Source organism: Geotrypetes seraphini, chromosome 7 (assembly GCF_902459505.1).
Source record: "Geotrypetes seraphini chromosome 7, aGeoSer1.1, whole genome shotgun sequence".
Taxonomy (NCBI): domain Eukaryota; kingdom Metazoa; phylum Chordata; class Amphibia; order Gymnophiona; family Dermophiidae; genus Geotrypetes; species Geotrypetes seraphini.
Genome location: NC_047090.1, coordinates 111741409 through 111763632, shown reverse-complemented (window position 1 = coordinate 111763632; position 22224 = coordinate 111741409). Strand labels below are relative to the sequence as shown.

Here is a 22224-nt window from a genome sequence, read left to right as displayed (position 1 = left end):
TTTCTACCTCTTTGTTGTATCTCCCTTCCTCTTCTCAAGCCCATATGCAATAATCCTTCCTCTCTTCTCTCTCCCCCCCCCTCCTGAACAGCAGCTTTCCATTTCCTCACAACTATCCTCCTATGAAGCTGTTTTCCTTCTCTCCCTCCCATCCAAGGCTGGTTTTAGACATGCTGGGGCTCAGGGCAGAAATTAAGGAGGGGGCTCATGATCCTCTCTCCTTCTTGCCTCCTCCCTCTAATTTTCTCTCCTGCCATTACTAACACACATAAAAACAATTTTAAATGACTTCTTCACACACAAAACATAGACCTTTACCAAATATAGAACTGGGAACCCCAAGAAATTAAACTCAGCAAGAGAAAGAAAAACAAATATGCATTTTTCCTACTGAACGCACAGAATCTCCTAAAATTAGCTACCTTCCTTGCGCAGAGTTACGATTCACTACTGTTTTTAGTTTTTAATACACGTGTTTTTATATCAGGACTTTTAGAGAACCCTGAGGAAGACAACATTGTCAAAACATGGATATATTTTATGTGGATTATGAATTTGTATATTTTTAAATAAAGCCTACATCTTGAACATCACCATCTCCACAGAGTTTTTGTTTTCGCTGGATTTGCATTTTCTGGATTAAGGGTCAATCTCTTGCTTGTTTTGCAAATTAAGCATTCCATTGGCAGTATCTGTTATTTGAATGTTGAATTTGTACTGCCATTCATGTTTCTGTTATAGGATTTTTCCACCGTACTGTTAAATGTGTATATTTCTGATACTCTTTCATGCTGGTCCTATTATTAGGTTTCAATTCATTGTTTCTATGTTTCCTAATTGCAGTGGGTCAGCTCAATAGCAGCACACCTTTGATGTAGCTGGAGGGGATCCCCAAGCCCCACCAGCTAAACACTCCAAAAATCTCTCCTTCCTACATATCTTTAAAGAGCAGATCTACGCCAACAGCGAGCAGTGTGACTAATACACTGCTCGAACTAGCCCAAAACTCCAAAATCCTCTCCCTTTAAAGGACAGATCTACGCTGGCAGTGAGCAGTGTGATTGATACAGTGCTTGCACCAGCCCTACAGCCTTCCTTCTGACATACTCCATCTATACAGGAACAGGAAGTTGTGTCAGAAGGAAAGCTATATCAAGTCATGTTGCTCGCTGCCAGAAAAGATCTGCTCTTTAAAAAGGGGGTTTGTGTGGGAGTTTGAGAGACCGGATAGCCCAGATGCAAGAGGGAGAGATGAGGTTGCCTATGGCGCAGGGTTCTTCTGTCCACCCAACTTGGGTCCAGGCCCACCCAAAATTGGGTGTCTGGCTGTGCTCCTGACTAGTTGATTATATTTATGCTTACATTTGGCCATTTTACTATTATGTTGTTAACAAAATTGTAAATTTTATTTTAAACTGTACCTGCTGTACACTGCCTTGAATAATTCACTTCATAAAGTCAGTTAATAAATCCCAATAAATAAATTTGTTAACTTTAGGGAAGCATGTTTGTTTGGTGTGAGTTAAAGAGATAATGCTGAATATTGGCACTATCAGGTTAACTTTAATTGCTGTCTTAGGCATGCCACGTCTCCCCACTCCTGTCCAAACTTCACTGGCTCCCAGTTCACTCCAGAGTCCTCTTTAAATGTGCCTGTTTAGCTTTCAAGATCCTACATGGCATCCTCCCTCCCGTTATCCCACTCTTCTGGAACTCCTCTAACCCTAATTCCACTAGATCCTCCCAAAAACTGAAACTATCATTCCCCTCTGCAAAAGGTATATCCCGCGTAGGAAAACTAGGAACATCCCTCCCCTTTAGAACCACAGAACTCTGGAACAACCTCACATCCCCGCTCAGAATTTCAAGCTCCCTCCAATCCTTCCGCAAACACCTGAAAACTTGGCTCTTTTCAAAAATCTAACACCTCCCGCTCTTTGGTACCCTGTCCCTCTTTATCTTCCTAGCTCCTTTCCTATAACCCTTCATTGTAGCTCCTTTTCAACCTAACCGTGTAAACCGTGCCGAGATCTATGCAAACCTAAGGTTTAGTTTAGTTTCTTCTTTTAAGCAGTTAAATTTTGCCCAGAATGCCAAAATTTAACCACTGAGTTTGGGCCCTGAAATTAAAAAGGAATAATTTATCATGTTCATTCCTAAAGTAAACTTGGTAAAGGGCTTTGAATATTTACCCTACTGCTTTCAGAAACAGCATTTTTAAAAATTTAGATGAGATCAGAACTGTAATCATTTTGCAAACACATAACAGGAAGAGATTTTATAGGTATGCTTTATTTTTAATGCCTATTAACTATAACATATCAGGTTTTTCTTATCTGCTTGTGGAATTTCAGTTCAGGTAAGAAAATGGATGCAAGTGATTTTCTTTTCTTCATTTGCACAGAAATGTAACAAGTGTGGAATAGTTTTTAAAGACAATGATACCAAACATCATTGCCGGGCCTGTGGAGAGGGCTTCTGTGATGCTTGCTCATCCAAGACCTGTCCTGTTCCTGAGCGGGGTTGGGGACCTACACCAGTCAGAGTGTGTGACAGTTGCTATGACCAAAAAGCTGCCCAAACAGGTAATCCTGAGGACTCTTGCTTGTGGTGGTCATGTAGTGTATGCCTCCTCTAGCTTTCATTCACTTCAGTAGTCTGAAATAGGTGGCCTGGAAAGTCAGAGACCTTTTTTAATTCATCCCTTGAAAATGTCTGTGGAAGAAATAAAACTCTTTCATTCAACTAGCTGGTATGAATAAGAAAGGTTAACATTTTATGGTATGTATCCTCTAAAGTCTATCCTTATCAAGTTCTCAAATAGATGGCTATTGATTCTTTATTATAACTGCATGGCCCTGAAATTACAAATGAAGATTTAGTCTTGGCAAATGGAGTCATGGTTGTGCCATGAAGACTATGGTCTGTAAGACCTTAAAAAATAAATATACAGTATTCAGGTTAGACCTGTCACTTGTCTCAGAATTTTCAATTAGTATTCCTGATGTGTGCAACTATCAAAAATTAATCAGATATCCGTCGATGGTGACTTTGGAGAGCATTTGGGAGACTCTCTCAAAGTTGAACAACACAGTAACCAACTCTTCTCGAGAAATTGTCACACTTGTGAGTACAGTGGATAATCTAGGGAGAAAAATAGAAGGCACAAAGGAATAATTTACCTCTGAATTGAAAATTGTTAAAGAGAATATTAAGACTGCAGGATTTAACATCTGGGATTGTTAAAGATAAGAATTTATTAAATTGAGAATTGAAAATTATAATCGTAGATTAATTCTGCGTTTGGTTAAATTTTCCAACATCTCTGGGCATAACTCCCATGGAAATCTTATCTTACTGAGATTTTCCCCTGAAAATATTCCTCCAGTCAACCAAATTTATTATTTACCAGCAAAAAAAAAAACCACATGGGAATGAGCTCAGAGGCAGATGGTTTGAATTTGAAAGAGTCTTTGAATGTTACAGAATTGCTTGAAACATCTTTATCTGAAATATGTGAAAGAACAACTTTACTTGTGTCTTTAGTTTTTGAACAAGACATTAATGCAATATTAAGACTGTAGTTTCATAATTCCTAAGTAGTGGTCTATGTAAAAAAGGTTTGGATGTTTCTGGGTGTTACAAGACAAACGCAAAAAAGAAGAAAATTATTCCTTGCTATGAGATCTGAAACTGACTCTTGGTGCCTTATTTTTGTTGACGAACAGAAGAGCAACACCTCACCTTACAGGACAACAGAACAGCAGAAAGAAAGGCAAGGGAAGGTGTCTGTCCAGCCAAAGTAATCTTTATTCAGCCAAAGTAATCTTTATTCACAACATTCCAACGTTGTACAGGAAGTTCTACCAAGCCTCGTGACATGAACATTCCCTCGTTCTCCTTCCTCTTCCCAGCCACCAAAGAATTATTCAGCGAGAAACATAGAAACATGATGGCAGATAAAGGCCATCCAAGGGCGAAAGTACCAAAGGAGGGGTCTATGCCAGAAAGACAGCCCCCACCTCCACAGGAATGTATCAAAGTTCCACAATCAAAATGAGATTATCCAAAAGACAAACAATGTGGAACCTGTTCCTGGGTTGCCAGAGAGTAGCTGTCAAAGTTTATTACAGTACAAAAATATCATATATAATACAAAAAATATATATCATTGGATATAAACACTTGAGCACATAGAATATCTATGATGCTGTAGCTGAAGGCCAAACCCTACACAGGCTGTGTTTCGGCAATAACTTGCCTTCCTCAGGAGTCCTTAAGAAATAAAAATAAGAATAAAAATGAATCTAAAAGCAGCATTGTGATGTATGAATTGACTGTAATAAAATATAAATTGAACATTTTTAAAAATAGAATTGCTATGTCAAAACATACATTCCAAGACAAGAATGGTAAAAGTCACACTGACCTTTATATGAACCTTTGTAACGTTGTGGAGCATCAAAAAGTTATATGTACCTAAAAGAAATGGGCATATCATATACAGCTCCAAATACAATGCTTCAAGGAACCACAAACACACCACAGTGAGAATAATTTTTGAAGACTTTTTAAGAAAACATTTTGGACAAAATAGGCTCCAAAAATCCCAAAAGCAAAACTTCAGGGAACCACCACCAAACCATATCCGATAACAGATGACTATAAAAAATACTTTTTGAAAAAAAGAGTCCAGCCAGAAAGACCATATTCTCCCCAGAACCATGTGCTATGAAATACCAAACTAAAAGTACCCGCAACATAATGTCTTTAAAAGTTATTCTCACTGGTTGTGGTTCCTTAAAGCATTGTATTTGTATCTGGAGCAGATCACCGCCCAATCTGAAGCCCTACATCTTAAGTTAACCATTGACATAAGAACATAAGAATTGCCACTGCTGGGTCAGACCAGTGGTCCATCATGCCCAGCAGTCTGCTCACGCGGCGGCCCTCTGGTCAAAGACCAGCGCCCTAACTGAGACTAGCCCTACCAGCGCACGTTCTTGTTCAGCAGGAACTTGTTTAACTTTGTCTTGAATCCCTGGAGGGTGTTTTCCCCTATGACAGACTCCGAAAGAGCATTCCAGTTTTCTATCACTCTCTGGGTGAAGAAGAACTTCCTTACGTTTGTACAGAATCTATCCCCTTTCAACTTCAAAGAGTGCCCTCTCATTCTCCCTACCCTGTCATGGCCCCATTGTTTACCCAGGGTATGTCTGAAATACAACAATCATTGGACCAGTTTCGTGGCAAAATTAAACGGGAAAGCAAACTCTCAGGGGAAGGGCCCCCGATTTTAGGAAGGGTGGCACACAACAGGCTGGCTCCACAGATCCACCAGAGTTTTTCTGTGAAGCAGCAGTCCGGCATCGCAGGACTGCATCCTTTCCTCTGACAGGGACCACCTGGAAGGGGTCTCAAGGCACTGAAGCCACTGAGAAGCGAACTTTAAAGAAAAGAAGCAGACTTCTGCACGGATTGCTTGCAGAAATTGTAACTGGATATGTTTTCTAACTCTCAGGTTAAGGGGGTAGAACATGTGCTCAGAAACGTGTTGGATTTCTGCAACTTCCGGATTACGGGTTGGGATTGAATACCTAATATATGGAATTCTACAGAAAGAAGATTATCAAAGATAAAAACCTAATATTCCATTGGAATTAAGCTCTTCAATTGTAAGGTAAACCTTTGATCACACCATGAATGTTGCTTTTGAAGATATAGTAGCCATTATTGTTACCACCCAATTTTCTCCTTGTTATTAAACACTGGATCATTTTCTCCAGCAGATATTGACAAATTAAAGGAAGAAGATGAAGGAGGTACACTGATAGCTAGGAAGGTTGGGGAGGCTGTTCAGAACACTTTTGGTGCCGTAGTGACAGCCATTGACATCCCATTAGGTAAGAATATTATATTTTATTCTAGTTTCTTAGATCTTAGTTCTCAGACTTTGTGTGAACATCTTCCTTTCCTCTACATTGACTCTATTTTTTTTCCTGCTTTAAATTGTCACTTTTTTCTGTAAAGTCCTTTTGTGAAAACAAGGTGTGTGGATTCCATGTTGATACCTGCTTTTCAAAACTTGCAGTGCCCTACTTTTCATTTTCACCACCCCCAAATAAAGTGCATTACAATAATCTAACCTTCCTAATATTAATGCTTGCACCACCATACGAAAATCATAAGGCATTAACATTGGCTTCAACCTGTATAACATGTGCAACCGCGCATATCCTAACTGTTTAGTTTTCAATACCTGTTTTACATTTATTTTGATAACTAACGAGTTAAAGTTTCTGGCTTAGAAAACTAAATAGTTGTGATCTAAAGTTACAGAGTAAGTACTCACACAGAATCCAAATTTGTGTAGATGTAGAAACAAACACATCTATTACTGGTAGCCACTCAAATGTTGCACAAACCAGAGGTTCCATAGACATGACCAATGATAGTACAAATGTGAGAAGGATTGAAAATGTGGTACCCTAATTTAGAAGCCCACACTTAAATGGGACAGTGTTCGCCCTGCCAACATAGCTGCAAAGACCTATGAATGCTTTTTATCCACAGACTTTGTCATAATTATCAAAGCTCAGAGCTCCTTTTTCTAAAGGCACTATTTTTGAGTAAAACATTTGTACTTTTGAAATCCTGCATTGCTGCAATCCCAGTCCTAACTATGTTTTCCAAGGAACAAGTCCTCTAAAAGCAGGGTAAAGTGTGCTCATTAAGCAAATGCGCCTGTATTTTCACCTGCACACACAACAGGCCTTTTTTCAGTGTTGAATCAACCCATGAAATGTCCCGTGATGAAGGCTCCTACCCTGGTGCAGACTGAATATTGATTGACTGGCAAGATTCTACCTTACTTTTTCTTCTCTGCACTTCTGCTTATTGTCCCGCACACAGAACCCCCCTCCTCCCGAAAGCATGACGAAGCTCCAAGTTCAAAGGGAGGTTTGGAGCACATGGCAGTGCCCCCTTGCTAGGTATGGATTCATCGTTTTATGCCTTCCCCCCCCCAAAAAAAAATTCTACCCTTCCCCCTTCTACAATCCAGTACCTCTGCCTACCAGCTGTACTGCAGCTTTGCTTTTCCAATGCCCCGTCCCTTCTCGGAATGGGACGATTCTGCACAGCAGTTCACTGTGACTGCAATGAAATGTTCTGCAATGAACTGGCTGCAATGAATTGTCCCATTCCGATTCTGAAACTGATGATTTACACAGCTTCTTTTTAATGTACAGAAATTATTTTGAAAATTTGTCCACTTACAATGGACATTTTTGGAGTGCTGAGATTGAGGAGTGCCTTCTATCATACTGTCATTCTTGGCATTCCCTGTAAACTCAAGCTCATCCCTCAGCTCCTCAAACGACCTTCAGAGTATTCTAGTTGCCTACATTGAAGGTCATAGCTTCTGAAATGCAGTAATAATATTCAGAAAGTTCAGATCTTAAAAGTCATACATTTCGGGATCTCCCTGTAAATCATCTTACTTTCTCTCACACATGCAATGAAAAAAAAATGAACAAGTTTGTTGTTGTTTGTTATTTATTGATGATGATCCTTTTTGGTCTTGCTTGGCCCTGGATGAGTAACCTAATGGTAAGTGCAGTGGCCTAAGGACCGGGAAACCAGGCATGATTTCCACTGCATCTCCTTCTGACCCTGGGCAAGCCACTTAACCCTCCATTGTCTAAAATACAAAATAAGTACCTGTATATAATAATTAAACTGCTGTGCTTTTAACCACGGAAAAGTGGTATATCAAATCCCATCCCCATCCAGTTTTTTTGATCCATAGACTTCCTGTGGGGTTATTAACTTCTGTTGCTGCTGATCAGCATAATATGTGCATTTGATAGGACATAACTACAGGCAGTCCCCACTTTATGAACATCTGACTTATGCCAGACTCGTACTTTCGAAGGGGGGTCCTGTTCTACCTTCGGTGTCCCACTGTGCCCCTCTCTCTCCCTCCCAAGTTCCAACACATTCCTCTTTGTCCCTCCCTCCATTCTGAGCCCCAAGTAGAAACATAGAAAAAGACGGCAGATAAGGGCCGCGGCCCATCTAGTCTGCTCACCCCAATGACCCTCCCCTATTTAACTCTGTGCAGAGATCCCACGTGACGATCCCATTTCTTCTTAAAATCAGGCACTCTGCTTGCCTCGATCACTTGAAGTGGAAGTTTATTCCAGCAATCAACCACTCCTTCGGTGAAAAAATATTTCCTGGTGTCACCGTGCAATTTCCCCCCCTGATTTTCCATGGATGTCCTCTTGTCGCCGTCGGACCTTTGAAAAAGAAGATATCCTCTTCTACCTTGATACGGCCCGTGAGGTACTTGAACGTCTCGATCATATCTCCCCTCTCTCTGCATTCCTCGAGTGAGTATAGCCGCAATTTATCCAGCTGTTCCTCGTACGGGAGATCCTTGAGTCCCGAGACCATCCGCTGGACTGACTCAAACCTCAGTACATCCTTGCGGTAATGAGGCCTCCAGAATTGCACGCAATATTCCAGATGGGGCCTCACCATGGATCTATACAACGGCATAATGACTTCAGGCTGACGAAACTCCTACGTATACATCCTATGATCTGCCTAGCCTTAGATGAAGCCCGCTCCACTTGATTGGCAGTCTTATCCCAGGACAAGCAGGCAGCATATTCTTTACGCATGGGTGACGTCACCGACGGAGCCCCGGTACGGACCTTTTTAACTAGAAAGTTCTAGTTGGCCGCACCGCGCATGCGCGAGTGCCTTCCCGCCCGACGGAGGAGTGCGTGGTCCCCAGTTTCTTCATTTCCGCGGAGCGAAGAAGACGCGTGTATTCTCAACAACCGTTGAATCCACCTTTTTGCCTTCCCGCTCGCGTTTTTTCTCTCTATTTTTCTCCCTTGCCCTTCGGGTTTTTCTCTTATTTTATTTTTCAAAAAAAAAAAAAAAAAATTTGATTTTTTTTTTACTTTGTTTTCGTTCCAGCCCCGGCGGGGCCTGTTGTCACCATACAGGCCTCCGGGTTTGATTTTGCGGAGGCCGTGTTTCCATTCATGCCCCCGCAGCCGGGTTTTAAGAAGTGCCAGTGGTGTGCACGCCCGATCTCCCTCACTGACCCACACAATTGGTGCCTACAGTGTTTGGGTCCTGAGCATCGGGGGGACTCCTGCGCCCGCTGTGCCACTCTTAAAAAACGTACTCTGAAGAATCGACAAATCCAGCAGAACATCCTCTTCGGCACCGCATCTGCGATGGAGCCGATTGCATCGACTACGGTACCGCCAAAATCGGCACCCACCACTTCGACGATGCCCGATTCTTCATCGGCGCCGCTGGCGCCAGGTAAGCCGGCTAAGAAGCCTTCCACTTCCCTGGAGCGCCCTCCGGCCACAGTGGCGACACCGGCCCTACCGGCTTCACGCCGACCCCGGAAACGCTCCGCCCCGATCTCGGTGAGTGCCTCATCATCGGCCTCCTCATCGCCGGGGCGTGGAGCGGCACCTAAGGAACCGAAGCAGAAAAAAAGCGGTTCCGGTGCAACCCCTGGATGACCGCATCGCGACCATCCTCCAAGATAAATTACAGGAACAGCTGCAGCAACAACTCCAGCACCTGTTACCGACCATCTTGGCACCGCTCCTTTCGGTACCAGACCGGCCCGAGCCTTACACCGCCCAACCGGTATCCACTCCATCGGTACCGCTTAGCTCTTCCATGCCGATCCTCTCGGCTGAGCACTTTCGTGCCCATCCCGTGCGTCATACCCACGCTGATGCCGATCCTCCTCGGTACCAGGCTGGGCACCGGTCCCCCCCGGACCGAGACCGGCACCGTTCTTCCCGGGACCGAGACCAGCACCGATCTTCCTCTCCCGGTAATGTCTCGGTGCGCTCTGGCAAGTCTCTATCCAAGACCCACCATACTGAGCCTTCCACCCCGATATCTCGACATGCACACACTGATGTCAGGGACCCGGACTTATGGGAAGACTCCCCTCCCGGTACCGAGGAGGACGCATCATCATCGGACGAGGAGCCCTCAGCGCCCAATACCACTTCTAAGCCGGAGCAATCCTCCTTCTCCAGATTCCTCAAGGAGATGTCAGCGGCTCTCTCCATCCCTCTCGAGTCTGATTCCAAAAAATCCCAGGCCTTTTTGGAGGCCTTGGATTTTGAACAGCCTCCCAAGGAGTTTCTCAAGTTACCCGTACATGACATACTGCGGGAAACTTTTTATAAGAACTGGGAGAACCCACTCACCGTTCCTGGGGCCCCCCGTAAGCTGGATAGCCTTTATAGGGTCATCCCGATCCCAGGTTTTGACAAACCTCAGCTTCCCCATGAGTCTCTCCTAGTTGAGTCGTACCAGCGCAGGTTCTCTGCCAGACCCCTCTGCCAGACCTCCGCCTTCACAACAACCTCGGCGGCCCCGTCCGCAACATCAACACACTCAGGCTCGTTCTCAATCTACTCAGCCTGCTAAGCCTCTCCCTACTTCGAAACCCTCTCAGCCCTTTTGACTCCTCTCTCCAGGGCATAGCCAGTCTTCCTCCCTCGTTGCCTCTTCCTCAACCAATCGGGGGACGTCTCCAAATCTTCCTCAGCCGTTGGGAGGTCATCACATCAGACCAATGGGTCCTCAACATCATCCGCCACGGCTACTCTCTCAACTTCCAGACTCTTCCACCAGACAATCCTCCCGTAGAGTCTGCTTCTCTCTCCTCCCAAACCCCCCTCCTCCTGAGGGAGGTCCAATCCCTCCTTCTTCTCAATGCCATCGAAGAGGTGCCTCCGGCCCAAAGGGGTCAGGGATTCTACTCCCGCTACTTACTGGTTCCCAAGAAGACAGGAGACCTTCGTCCCATCCTCGATCTCAGGGACCTCAACAAGTGTCTGGTCAAGGAGAAGTTCAGAATGCTCTCCCTTGCCACGCTGTACCCTCTTCTCTCTCAACACGACTGGCTATGTTCCCTGGACCTCAAAGAGGCCTACACTCACATCCCAATCAATCCGACTTCACGTCGCTACCTACGGTTTCAGATACAGCACCGTCACTATCAGTACAAAGTGCTACCTTTTGGCCTCGCTTCATCGCCCAGGGTGTTCACCAAGTGCCTTATTGTGGTGGCGGCCTTCCTCAGGTCTCACAACCTCCAGGTGTTCCCCTACTTGGACGATTGGTTGGTGAAAGCTCCTACATCGACGCTTGTGCTACAAGCCACTCATCACACCATCTCTCTCCTCCATCTCCTGGGGTTCGAGATCAACTACCCCAAGTCGCATCTGCTTCCTACACAGCGACTTCAGTTCATTGGAGCAGTTCTCGACACCACACTAATGAGGGCATTTCTCCCCTCCGATCGTCAGCGGACCCTACTCCACCTCTGTCGTCAGGTGCTCCTGCATCACTCCATTCCTGCCCGACAGATGATGGTCCTTCTGGGTCACATGGCCTCGACAGTACATGTACTTCCTCTGGCACGTCTCCACCTCAGAACACCTCAATGGACTCTCGCCAACCAATGGTCACAGACCACGGATCTTCTTTCTCATCCCATCTCTGTGACATCGTCTCTTCAGCGATCTCTTCAATGGTGGTTGAACTCCTCAAATCTTTCCAGGGGTCTGCTCTTTCATCTACCCCCTCACTCCATGATCATCACCACGGATGCCTCCCCCTATGCGTGGGGAGCTCACCTAGGAGATCTACGCACCCAGGGACTCTGGACCCCACAGGAGCGTCAACATCACATCAATTTCCTGGAACTCAGAGCCATGTTCTACGCCCTCAAGGTCTTCCAGCATCTTCTCTGCCCTCAGGTCCTTCTCCTGTGCACAGACAATCAAGTCGCCATGTACTACATAAACAAGCAAGGCGGCACCGGATCTCGCCTCCTTTGTCTGGAGGCTCTACGCATCTGGATCTGGGCCACGGCCCGCAATCTCTTCCTCAAGGCCGTCTATATCCAGGGCGAACAGAACTCCCTGGCCGACAATCTCAGCCGCATCCTTCAACCTCACGAGTGGACGCTGGACCCTTCAACACTCCACTCCATCTTTGCTCGCTGGGGCACTCCGCAGGTGGACCTCTTTGCAGCGCCTCACAACCATCAGCTGCCCCAGTTCTGTTCCAGACTCTTCTCTCCTCATCGTCTGACCCCAGATGCATTCCTGCTCGACTGGACAGATCGGTTCCTCTATGCCTTTCCTCCACTACCTCTGATGTTGCGGACATTATCCAAACTCCGCAGGGACAGGGCCACCATGATTCTCATCGCTCCTCGGTGGCCTCGCCAACACTGGTTCTCCCTCCTGCTTCAGCTCAGCTCCAGGGAGCCCATTCCTCTTCCTGTGTTTCCTACTCTACTTACACAGCAACGTCAATCTCTACTGCACCCCAATCTGTCTTCGCTCCACCTGACAGCTTGGTTTCTCTCGGGCTGACCTCTCCAGAGAATCTGTCTCAGCCTGTCCGTCGCATTTTGGAAACCTCCAGGAAACCAGCCACCCTCCAATGTTACCATCAGAAGTGGACCAGGTTCTCCTCTTGGTATCTCCTGCATCATCACGATCCCACCTCATTAGCGGTGGAAACTGTACTGGACTATTTGCTCTCTCTGTCCGAGGCTGGCCTCAAGTCTACCTCAATCAGAGTCCACCTCAGTGCCATCACTGCGTTTCATGAGCCTATCCTCGGAAAACCTCTCACGGCTCATCCACTGGTTTCCCGGTTCATGAGAGGCCTCTTCAATGTCAAACCACCTCTGAAGCCTCCTCCTGTCGTCTGGGACCTGAATGTGGTTTTATCAGCCCTCATGAAACCCCCTTTTGAGCCTCTTGCCACAACTTCGCTCAAACTTCTAACATGGAAGGTGCTTTTCCTCATTGCCATCACCTCTGCCAGGAGGGTTAGTGAAATGCATGCACTGGTCGCCGATCCACCGTTCACTGTTTTTCACCATGATAAGGTGGTTCTGCGTACCCATCCTAAATTCCTTCTCAAGGTGGTCTCGGCTTTTCACCTCAACCAGTCCATTGTGTTGCCTGTCTTTTTCCCTAAACCCCATTCTCATCCTGGGGAACAGGCGTTGCACACGCTGGATTGTAAGCGTGCCCTTGCATACTACCTTGATCGTACCAGGGCTCACCGCTCGTCCCCTCAGCTCTTTCTGACCTTCGATCCTAACCGTCTGGGTCGTCCTGTCTCTAAACGGACACTTTCCAACTGGCTTGCTGCCTGTATTGCGTTCTGTTATGCTCGGGCCGGTCTCTCACTGGAAGGTGCTGTCACGGCCCACAGGGTCCGAGCTATGGCTGCTTCTGTGGCTTTCCTCCGTTCCACGCCCATCGAGGAAATCTGCAAGGCTGCCACTTGGTCCTCAGTTCACACGTTCACTACTCACTACTGTCTGGATGCCTTCTCCAGACGGGATGGTCACTTCGGCCAATCTGTGTTACAAAATTTATTCTCCTAATGGCCAACCATCCCTCCTCCCTCTCTGTTAGCTTGGAGGTCACCCATGCGTAAAGAATATGCTGCCTGCTTGTCCTGGGATAAAGCACAGTTACTTACCGTAACAGGTGTTATCCAGGGACAGCAGGCAGATATTCTTACGTCCCACCCTCCTCCCCGGGTTGGCTTCTTAGCTGGCTTATCTTAACTGGGGACCACGCACTCCTCCGTCGGGCGGGAAGGCACTCGCGCATGCGCGGTGCGGCCAACTAGAACTTTCTAGTTAAAAAGGTCCGTACCGGGGCTCCGTCGGTGACGTCACCCATGCGTAAAGAATATCTGCCTGCTGTCCCTGGATAACACCTGTTATGGTAAGTAACTGTGCTTTCATGTCTTCACTGATGATCACCCCTAAGTCCCATTCTGCAACAGTCCTTGCTAGGATCTCGCCATTTAGGGTGTAAGTCTCGCATGGATTTTGACTACCAAGGTGCATGACTTTGCATTTCTTGGCATTGAAACTCAGTTGCCAGGTCCTTGACCATTGCTCCAATAGGAGTAGGTCGTGTTTCATATTGTTCGTTGTGCTCTTGCTTGTTATATTACATAGTTTGGCGTCATCGGCGAATAACGTTATTTTACCGCGAAGCCCCTCAGCCAAGTCCCTTATAAAGATATTGAAAAGGATCGGGCCTAAGACCGAGCCCTGTGGCACTCCGCTGATCACTGCCGTCGTTACGGAGGGGGTGCTGTTCACCACCACCCTCTGAAGTCTACCACCAAGCCAGTCCCCAACCCATTTTGTCAAAGTGTCACCTAATCCTATAGAACTCATTTTGCACAACAACCTGCTGTGTGGGACTACCACTTAAATTTATTATTTCTATAGCGCTACCAGACACACAAAGTGCTTTATATCAAACACACAAGATAAGGTCCCTGCTCAAAAGAGCTTACAAACTAATTATGAAAGACACATTGGACAAAAATGGTGAATTAATATATGGTGCTTATGTAGGGAAATATAAAGGGAGAAGAGATAAAGAGGGTGGCTCTTACGCACGTCCCGTGGTTGAGCTGGAAGCCTTCCAGCTCAGGCGTGGGACGTGCGTAGGAGTGGCTGGAAGGAGAAGGAAGCCTACCAGAAGAAGGTAAACACCCACCAGAGGGAGACACGTACTTGGGGCACAGAATGGAGGGAGAGAGCACAAACTTCAGACAAAGGATGGAAGGAAGGAGGGAGGGGGCATGAACTTGGGGCACAGAAGGGAGGGAGGGAGGGAGGGGAGCATGAGCCATAGGATGGAAGATTGGGGGGGAGTGAGGGAAAGATGCTGAGGTGGGGGAGAGAATAGAAAGGAGAATTGTTGGGCATGGGGAAGGAGAGCGAATTATTGGTGGTGGGAGAGGAGCGAGGTAGAGATGCATGGGGACTTATACAGATTAAATGTGCTATTTATTAGTATGTAGATCAGGGGTATCCATCCTGCGGTCCCGTGAAGTATTTTTTGCGGCCCCGGTCAAGGGTGGATGCAGTGTTTTCCTCTGCTGTCCCCAGGTGTTTACCGTCTTGCCGGCTCCCTCCTCTGTCTTGCTGCAGCATTTGCGCAGCCCCAGAAACATTTTTTTCGGCCAATGCGGCCCAGGGAAGCCAAAAGGTTGGACACCCCTGATGTAGATTATACTAATATGTGAACTTGTATGTAGCTTTATCATATAATGTTTAATGGAAAAAAGATAACTTGGAATTCCTTGTATAAAATCTTCCCTTCTACATCTCCATCTGACTGGTTATTTAAATAATTGAATTTTTGCAGGAGACCAAGGAGGTTTATTCCAAAAGTTGTATTGTTTCTAGGTTCAGTAATATATCCAGGAGTTGGTTCCACCCAGTTAGAATAGAAAGAGATGAGAGGGAGTAATGTTGGATGTGGTGGTGGTGGAGAGGGAACAGTGGGATGGATGGAAAGGGATACAAGAGGGGCCTCAAAAAGGTGGGAAAAATACTAGGATTCGAGTTGCAAACAAATTCAACTTAAGAACGGTTTAAAAAAACTGAACCCGCTCGTAACCCGGGAACTACCTGTACTGTATTTTTCCTTAACTATAAACACGGTCACTGATACAGTCCTGATCTGGTCTCATTTAATATATGAAACTCTTTCTGAGATTACCTTCTCTGTATGAGATATGCTTAGCCTATGGTAAACCAGAGCCTTTTCAGTTGTTGTATCTTACCAGTCAACAAGAAAAGCTTATTTTGTCCTCTTTCAACTAACCAAACCTGGCTGGTCTATGATTTCTCACTCATTAACTTAATGAGCTTTGACTATAATCTGATAGTTGTTGTGAATGGTGGAGGGGAGAGGCTGAGTGGTGAAGTGTCAGTCTTGGAAAATCTTTAGCTAAAATGCCTGAATGGCCTGGGTTGATTGTAACATGGAGCAGGTTCTTTTCAGTCATAAGGGCCTAAGGCCCAGCAGAGGGTAAATTTTTAACTTCATATACAGACAGTATACTGTGTAGCCAGAAGAGTATGTTTGTTCTTAATACACTTTTTGGTTGATAGCCTGTGTATTTTTTGAATAACTTTATGACTAGAGATCATTTTATATAAATGTTTGTAAATAAGTATATCCAGCTAAAGTGAACATGATGTATGTGATCTTGTCCAGCTGTTTGCACTTTGTGAGCTGCCTCTACCTATGGAGATCTCTGTGGACAGTGCATACAGGTGTTTGAACAACCATTTTGTATGTGTTAGCATGGGAACTGATTGAATACACTTGCTACACAACCACACCAGGGAATTTGAATTCTCTTCTTAACCCTTGCAGGTCTTGTTAAGGATGCAGCCAGACCAGCCTACTGGGTGCCAGATCATGAAATCCTTCACTGCTATCACTGCCAGAAAGAATTCAATACAAAGCTCTCCAAGCACCACTGCCGGGCCTGTGGGCAAGGATTCTGTGATGAGTGTTCACATGATAGGAGACCAGTTCCATCCCGTGGGTGGGACCACCCCGTCCGCGTCTGCTTTAGCTGCAATAAAAAACCCAGTGACCTTTAACACCCCCAGCTTCCTCGCCTGGTCCATCACAGTTCTTTAGGTTCTCAGGGTTAGAAAAAACAAAACAAAAACACAGCATCTCTCTCCTTCACCTCTTGCCTCTTCCAGCCAGTGAGTGCTTTGGCCTTGTCATATTACCTTGGTTGACTTCCATATATTGTATGCTCATGCTCTTTGGAAATACTAGGACACCATCCTGAAAAAGTAGTTATGGACCACAGGGTTTAGTTTTTAAAAACTTTTATTTTTTAGGTACATTGAGTTTTTAATGTACACAGCATACCAAAAAATTTTCTTTTGTTTTGTCAAGTTCTGGGTCTTATGGATATGACTGGTTCTTATCAGTGGCTTTAATCATGTGTGGAATGAGTGCTCCAAGAACATCTGAACATAAGAGAAACCAAACCCTTATATTGCCAGTGGGTTTGTAAAGATTTTCTCAAGGCCTTTTGCTATTTTTGTATTAATTTTTAAATAGCTCTTTGCAACTAAGACTGATCCCTTTTTTCCCGGGAATCCTCTAGACAATGCAGTGCATCAGCTGCATTTCAAATGGATTCTTACCAGAAAACCCTCCAACAATGTTAATGTGTACTCCTGCAGGCATTGTGGGAGAAAAATACAAATTGTGCAATCAGGTTGGGTGGTTTGATTATTTTTATTGCATATTTCTTGTCCGCTTGGAACAAGTACTGTTTTTGGGAGTTTGTTTGAATTCCTATTAATAGGACAGTCCGTTAATCCTCTATTATCTTGGACAAATTTTACTCTTTTTTTTAAAGTTAATTGCGGGCTATGCAATGTTTTATCAACAAAATTCAGCTCAATGCATTTTTGTGGAATATTAATACTACAAATCTAAGTAACATATTTTGAACTAACATATAATTTGTGGGTCAAAAATGTATAGTGCTACCACGTAGTATTATAAATCAATCAGGCCAAAACATATTTAACAAAAATGAAGTGCTGCTTTGAGAGGGTTAATCTCATCCAGGAGGGGACAGATGAGTATCTCTACTGTTTTCCTGACTTAGTGTGATGCTCTTCACTCCCTTGGTTAGTATTAAAAACATGACACTCATAGAACCCAAGCACTAGATGTGCTAGGTTTGACTGGATATATTTTATTTATATTTTGCAAACTTTTGGATCCTGTCACTAGTTTATCCTGTTTTAATCAAATCAGTCCTGGTGTAAATTAACGTTTGCACCAAACTAATCTGTTTTCAGTCTTTCATTTAGGCTGTATTTACACATTTCTGTGTTTTACATTGGCTTGAGTTTGACATTGGTGCCAAAAAGGAGGAAAAGAAATTCTTGTGTCTGGAAATTGTGGCAAACCGACTTTGGAGCTGCATTTCAATGAGGAGAACTGGGCACAGGACTTTAGAATAAGCTCTGTTTTCTCCTAAAAATGTTCACCAAGAACACTTAAACCACCCTTTTTGGTAACTAAAATACCGCAAGTCAGTCTGTTCCATGCCTAAAGAACAAAATTAACTTTCAGAAAGAGAACATGGGACTTAGATATGCCGGAGTTTCTTTTGTGACCTGTGTCCTTTGCATACCACAGTTTTCATGTTTACTTTTGGACTTTGTGGTTGTTGGTTACAGCTGCTTCCCCAAGCTGAACATAGAAGAGTATACAGTAAATTTTAGCAACAGTTGTTTGCAACTCTAGGTCTCAGAGAAAGGTAGCAGTTAGCTTAAATTCTTGCTTTCTGCCTCTTTCCTTAACCCTTTCCCCCCCTGCCCTTTCTCCACTTCTACAAACTTGTCCTCAAAAATCAGTAATTTTTCCTGTACTAGGAAATTACATTTATGGGATAATTAAGCACCTTGTGTTTTCATTTCTTTTGAATAGTTGATGACTTATACAGATTAAATGTGCTATTTATTAGTGTGTAGATTATACTAATGTGTGAACTTGTATGTAGCTTTATTATATAATGTTTAATGGAAAAAAGATAACTTGGAATTCCTTGTATAAAATCTTCCCTTCTACATCTCCATCTGACTGGTTATTTAAGTAATTGAATCTTTGTAGGAGACCAAGAAGGTTTATTCCAAAAGTTGTACTGTTTCTATGTTCAGTAATATATCCAGGAGTTGGTTCCACCCAGTTAGAATAAAAAACAATTTGGGTTTTTTTTTTCCCCAGCAAGTGCCCTTATGTTGTGGAACAAGAATGGCTTAAGAATCATTTGTTGTGACACTTTTTCTGATTCTGTTCTGGGATCAGATTTAGGTCCTCTGTATGATGGCTTACACCAGTGGTTCCCAACCCTGTCCTGGAGGACCACCAGACCAATCAGGTTTTCAGGATAGCCTTGATGAATATGCATGGAACAGATTTGCATACCTGTCAATCCATTACTTGCAAATCTCTCTCATGCATATTCATTAAGGCTATCCTGAAAACCTGAGTGGCTGGTGGTCCTCCAGGACAGGCTTGGCCAATTAAAAAAAAAGAAAAAAAGAGTCCCCCCCCCCAAACGCACATCCCCTCCCCCAAAGAAAAAGGCAGGAGGGATGCCCACTTCCTCTTACCGGCAAATACCTCCCCCCACCCCACAGGAGGAACCCCTCCTGCTCCTCTTATGCACCTTATGTCATGCCCTGGTGCATCATATGTTGCACGGAGAGGGGCCTAAGGCCCTTACTGGCTCAGGTGCTGCCCTTGGGAGGAGCCCGAGCCAATCAGTGACTTCCTTAGGTAGGAGCTTAAGGAAGTCACTGATTGGCCAAAACAAGTGAGGCGCCTAAGGCGCCTTATGCCCCTCCCTGTGCAACATATGATGCACAAAATAGCTGTGCCATTAAAAAAAAAACTGGCAGAAGCCCTGCATCGGGGTGGGGCCTAAGGCCCGCAGTTTACAGGAGGAGCAGGAGGCATCCCTCCTGCTTCTAAAGTATAAGGTACAGGAGGGAGTGGGCATGCCTCCTGCTGGTTTTTTTTGTTGTTGTTTTTCGGGGAGCCAGGCCGATGGCAGGAGGGAGATTCAGCCAGCAGTTTAGTGAATCGGGTCGGGAACATGAACAATCGCAAAGTTTTGTGACCATCGTTACGGGATCTGTAAGTTTAGTGAATCTAGGCCATAGTGCTCAGATTTTTGGCACCTAACAATATCTTTTATAGAATTGCATCCCCCCCCCTTGTGTGGAATAAGCAAATGCTATTCCAGGTTAGCATGCACTAGTTCTAAGTAGCAATACATAAACAGACAAAGGAATCAAACTACAGTTTGCATGAGTGACTCACCACTGTATTTCTACATTTCTTCAGCTCTGCTCAAAAGGGAAAAAAAAATATATATATATATAAAAAGGAAAAATACATAGAACAAGTATAACCTGAGCAAATGTAGCAGGCATCAAAATTTTCAAAGCAAAAAGTTCAACTCTGCAAAAATGAAAATCGGAAAACACGACAATCGCCATCCTGCAGACATCACATTGTCTCTTCTTTAGTATTAACACTAAGTGTCTGTATTATAAGAGAAATAAAATAGGTCCTGTTTAACAGCCATCAATAGCCCAGGAACTCCTCGTCTACCTCCAAGATGGGAAGAGAATACCACATTTGGGATGGAATCTTTTGCAGTGGGGTATGGAGATGGGATGGTCCTGAGTAGTTTACTGTCTTGAAGACTCCAAATCCTTGTGTAGCAGTCTTGACCAACTGGAACAGAGAATTAAAAATTAGTATACAACAACTGGTTACTATACTTTAAAAGTTTTGTCACTTTTACTTGTAAAGAAGTACATAACATGTCACTTCTATTGAATAATAATTTTACCAATTTTTACTACTTTTTTTCAGTTACATCTGATGTAAATGTAAAATCAGGACCAGGTTGGAGAAATTAGGTCCTTACCTGTTAATTTTCTTTCTTTTAGTCCCTCCAGACTGGCACAGAAACGGATGGTATTATGCTCCTCTGCCAGCAGGTGGAGACTGAGACATTGACTTTTGGCTACAATATAAGTAGGCTGTGCAGTCCTTATTACACTCAGTCTTAAGAAATAGAGAAAAATGCTTGAGTACCTGAATGTAACCACTTAGGCTAAATAATAACATCCCAACTCCACACTTACATGGAGAAGACCAAGGAAAACACTGTTGGATACTGATTAGAACAGGAACCTTTTAGAAACGCTCTACAGTTCGCCAGCTGAACCAAATGCTACTTCTTTTTAAACTCCCCAACAATTCTATAAACAACAAATCCCACATGAAAAACCCAAACTCTTCACAAAAACACCAAACAAAATGGCAAGGGGAGGGGTCTGGAGGGACTAGAAGAAAGAAAATTAGAAAGTAAGGACCTAATTTCTTCTTTAGCGTCCTTCCAGACCGGCACAGAAATGGATGGGACGTACCAAAGCAGTACCCATCATGGATGGGACCCCCGAAGGGCCGTCACAAGAACACACTCGCTGAACACTGTGTCCCGATGCAAAAGGGATAAGAAAAAAAACTCCCTAACCAGATCCAACAGGCCCAAAGAAACCTCAGCACAGACTGCACAACTTACTATATATCCTGGAGACTGAGAAAAGACTGCACAGCCCACTTGTACTGAAGCCAAAAGTCAGTGTCTCAGTCTCCACCTGCTGGCAGAGGAGCGTAAACCCATCCATTTCTGTGCCAGTCTGGAGGGACGCTAAAGAATTTAAAAATGGAAGCAACATGTAAATGATTCCTCAGTAAACCAAATGAAACAGTAAAACCAGAACCAGGATTTTGCTATTGCAAATCTCATCTCACCTTAAATTTTTGCTTTTCAGTGAATGTGGAGGGACATTTTTGATATGATGTCTAAGTCTGAGTTTGGATGTTTTGGGAAAGACATCCAGAAATCCAATAGAGAAACATGTCTATTCTCAAAACAGCAAGACATCTATCTATTTTTTTTTAATGACCTTTGTGGATGTTTTGGTCCTTAGTACGTCTATCTTTTTTTGGCCATTCTTGAATGTAAATACATCCACATGAAAAACACAAAAGCAGTTTTTCTCTAGGCAGCCTGCATTCTTAGTAAACTGTTCAGACAGCTGAGCATAGCAGAGGGGCTCTTCTAAGAAGTACTGAAGTAAATTTCACATTAAAAGTCCCAGGTACAGATGTCACTATATCAGAGAGAACGAGAGCCAGAAGGCCTTGAGCATGTGCAGATACTCAAGGCCCAGCCCAGGCAAGAGGCGGGATCTTTCCTTAACTGGCACCGGCACGCAGAAGATGGGGTAAGGAGTTTATTTGGGTGGGCGGGCGGATGCCGCTTCCAGCACAGGGGTGCGATGTGGTTCTCAGGGGGAGGGGGGGCATTCGCAGGTGGGGGTGTCATGCCAGTTTGAGCGGGAGGGGGGGTGGTTGATGGAGCAGCGCCGGTAGCCTCGGGGTGGGGGAGAAGGTGGAACGAATCGAGCAAGTTTCCTTTACTTCCTATGGGGAAACTGCTTTGATATACGAGCAATTTGGTTTATGAGCATGCTTCTGGCAAGAATTATGCTTGGAAACCAAGGTTCCACTGTATTTGCTAAGTGTCATTTGTGTTCTATAGGCCACTTTCCTTTAGATGGCCTCATTACAATTACCCAACAAATAAGATGGATTAGAAAGCCAAACTGATAGCCCAAGCTAGAGTAAAAATATGGCTTCTAATCTACTATAATAAAACACTAAAGCG

General features: G+C 44.4%; 2 protein-coding genes across 3 annotated transcripts in view; one reads left to right on the top strand and one right to left on the bottom strand.

Moving 5' to 3' along the window:
- The window catches only part of ZFYVE1 (zinc finger FYVE-type containing 1), a 122131-nt gene extending 103587 nt beyond the window's left edge, over positions 1-18544 (top strand). The window contains exons 9-11 of one of the 2 annotated variants that reach the window (XM_033952531.1): positions 2405-2585; positions 5790-5903; positions 16299-18544. In XM_033952531.1, the coding sequence (XP_033808422.1) occupies positions 2405-2585; positions 5790-5903; positions 16299-16531 (528 nt within the window). In that variant the 3' untranslated portion in view covers positions 16532-18544. Of the gene's footprint in view, positions 1-2404; positions 2586-5786; positions 5904-16298 lie in introns of both variants that reach the window. The other variant, XM_033952530.1, reaches the window with a different exon arrangement.
- Positions 18545-19773: 1229 nt separating this feature from the next.
- Positions 19774-22224, bottom strand: part of DCAF4 (DDB1 and CUL4 associated factor 4) — a 108737-nt gene continuing 106286 nt past the window's right edge. Inside the window, exon 14 of the mRNA XM_033953248.1 lies at positions 19774-20216. Coding sequence (XP_033809139.1) covers positions 20014-20216 — 203 coding nt within the window. The 3' untranslated portion in view covers positions 19774-20013. The remainder of the gene's footprint in view (positions 20217-22224) is intronic.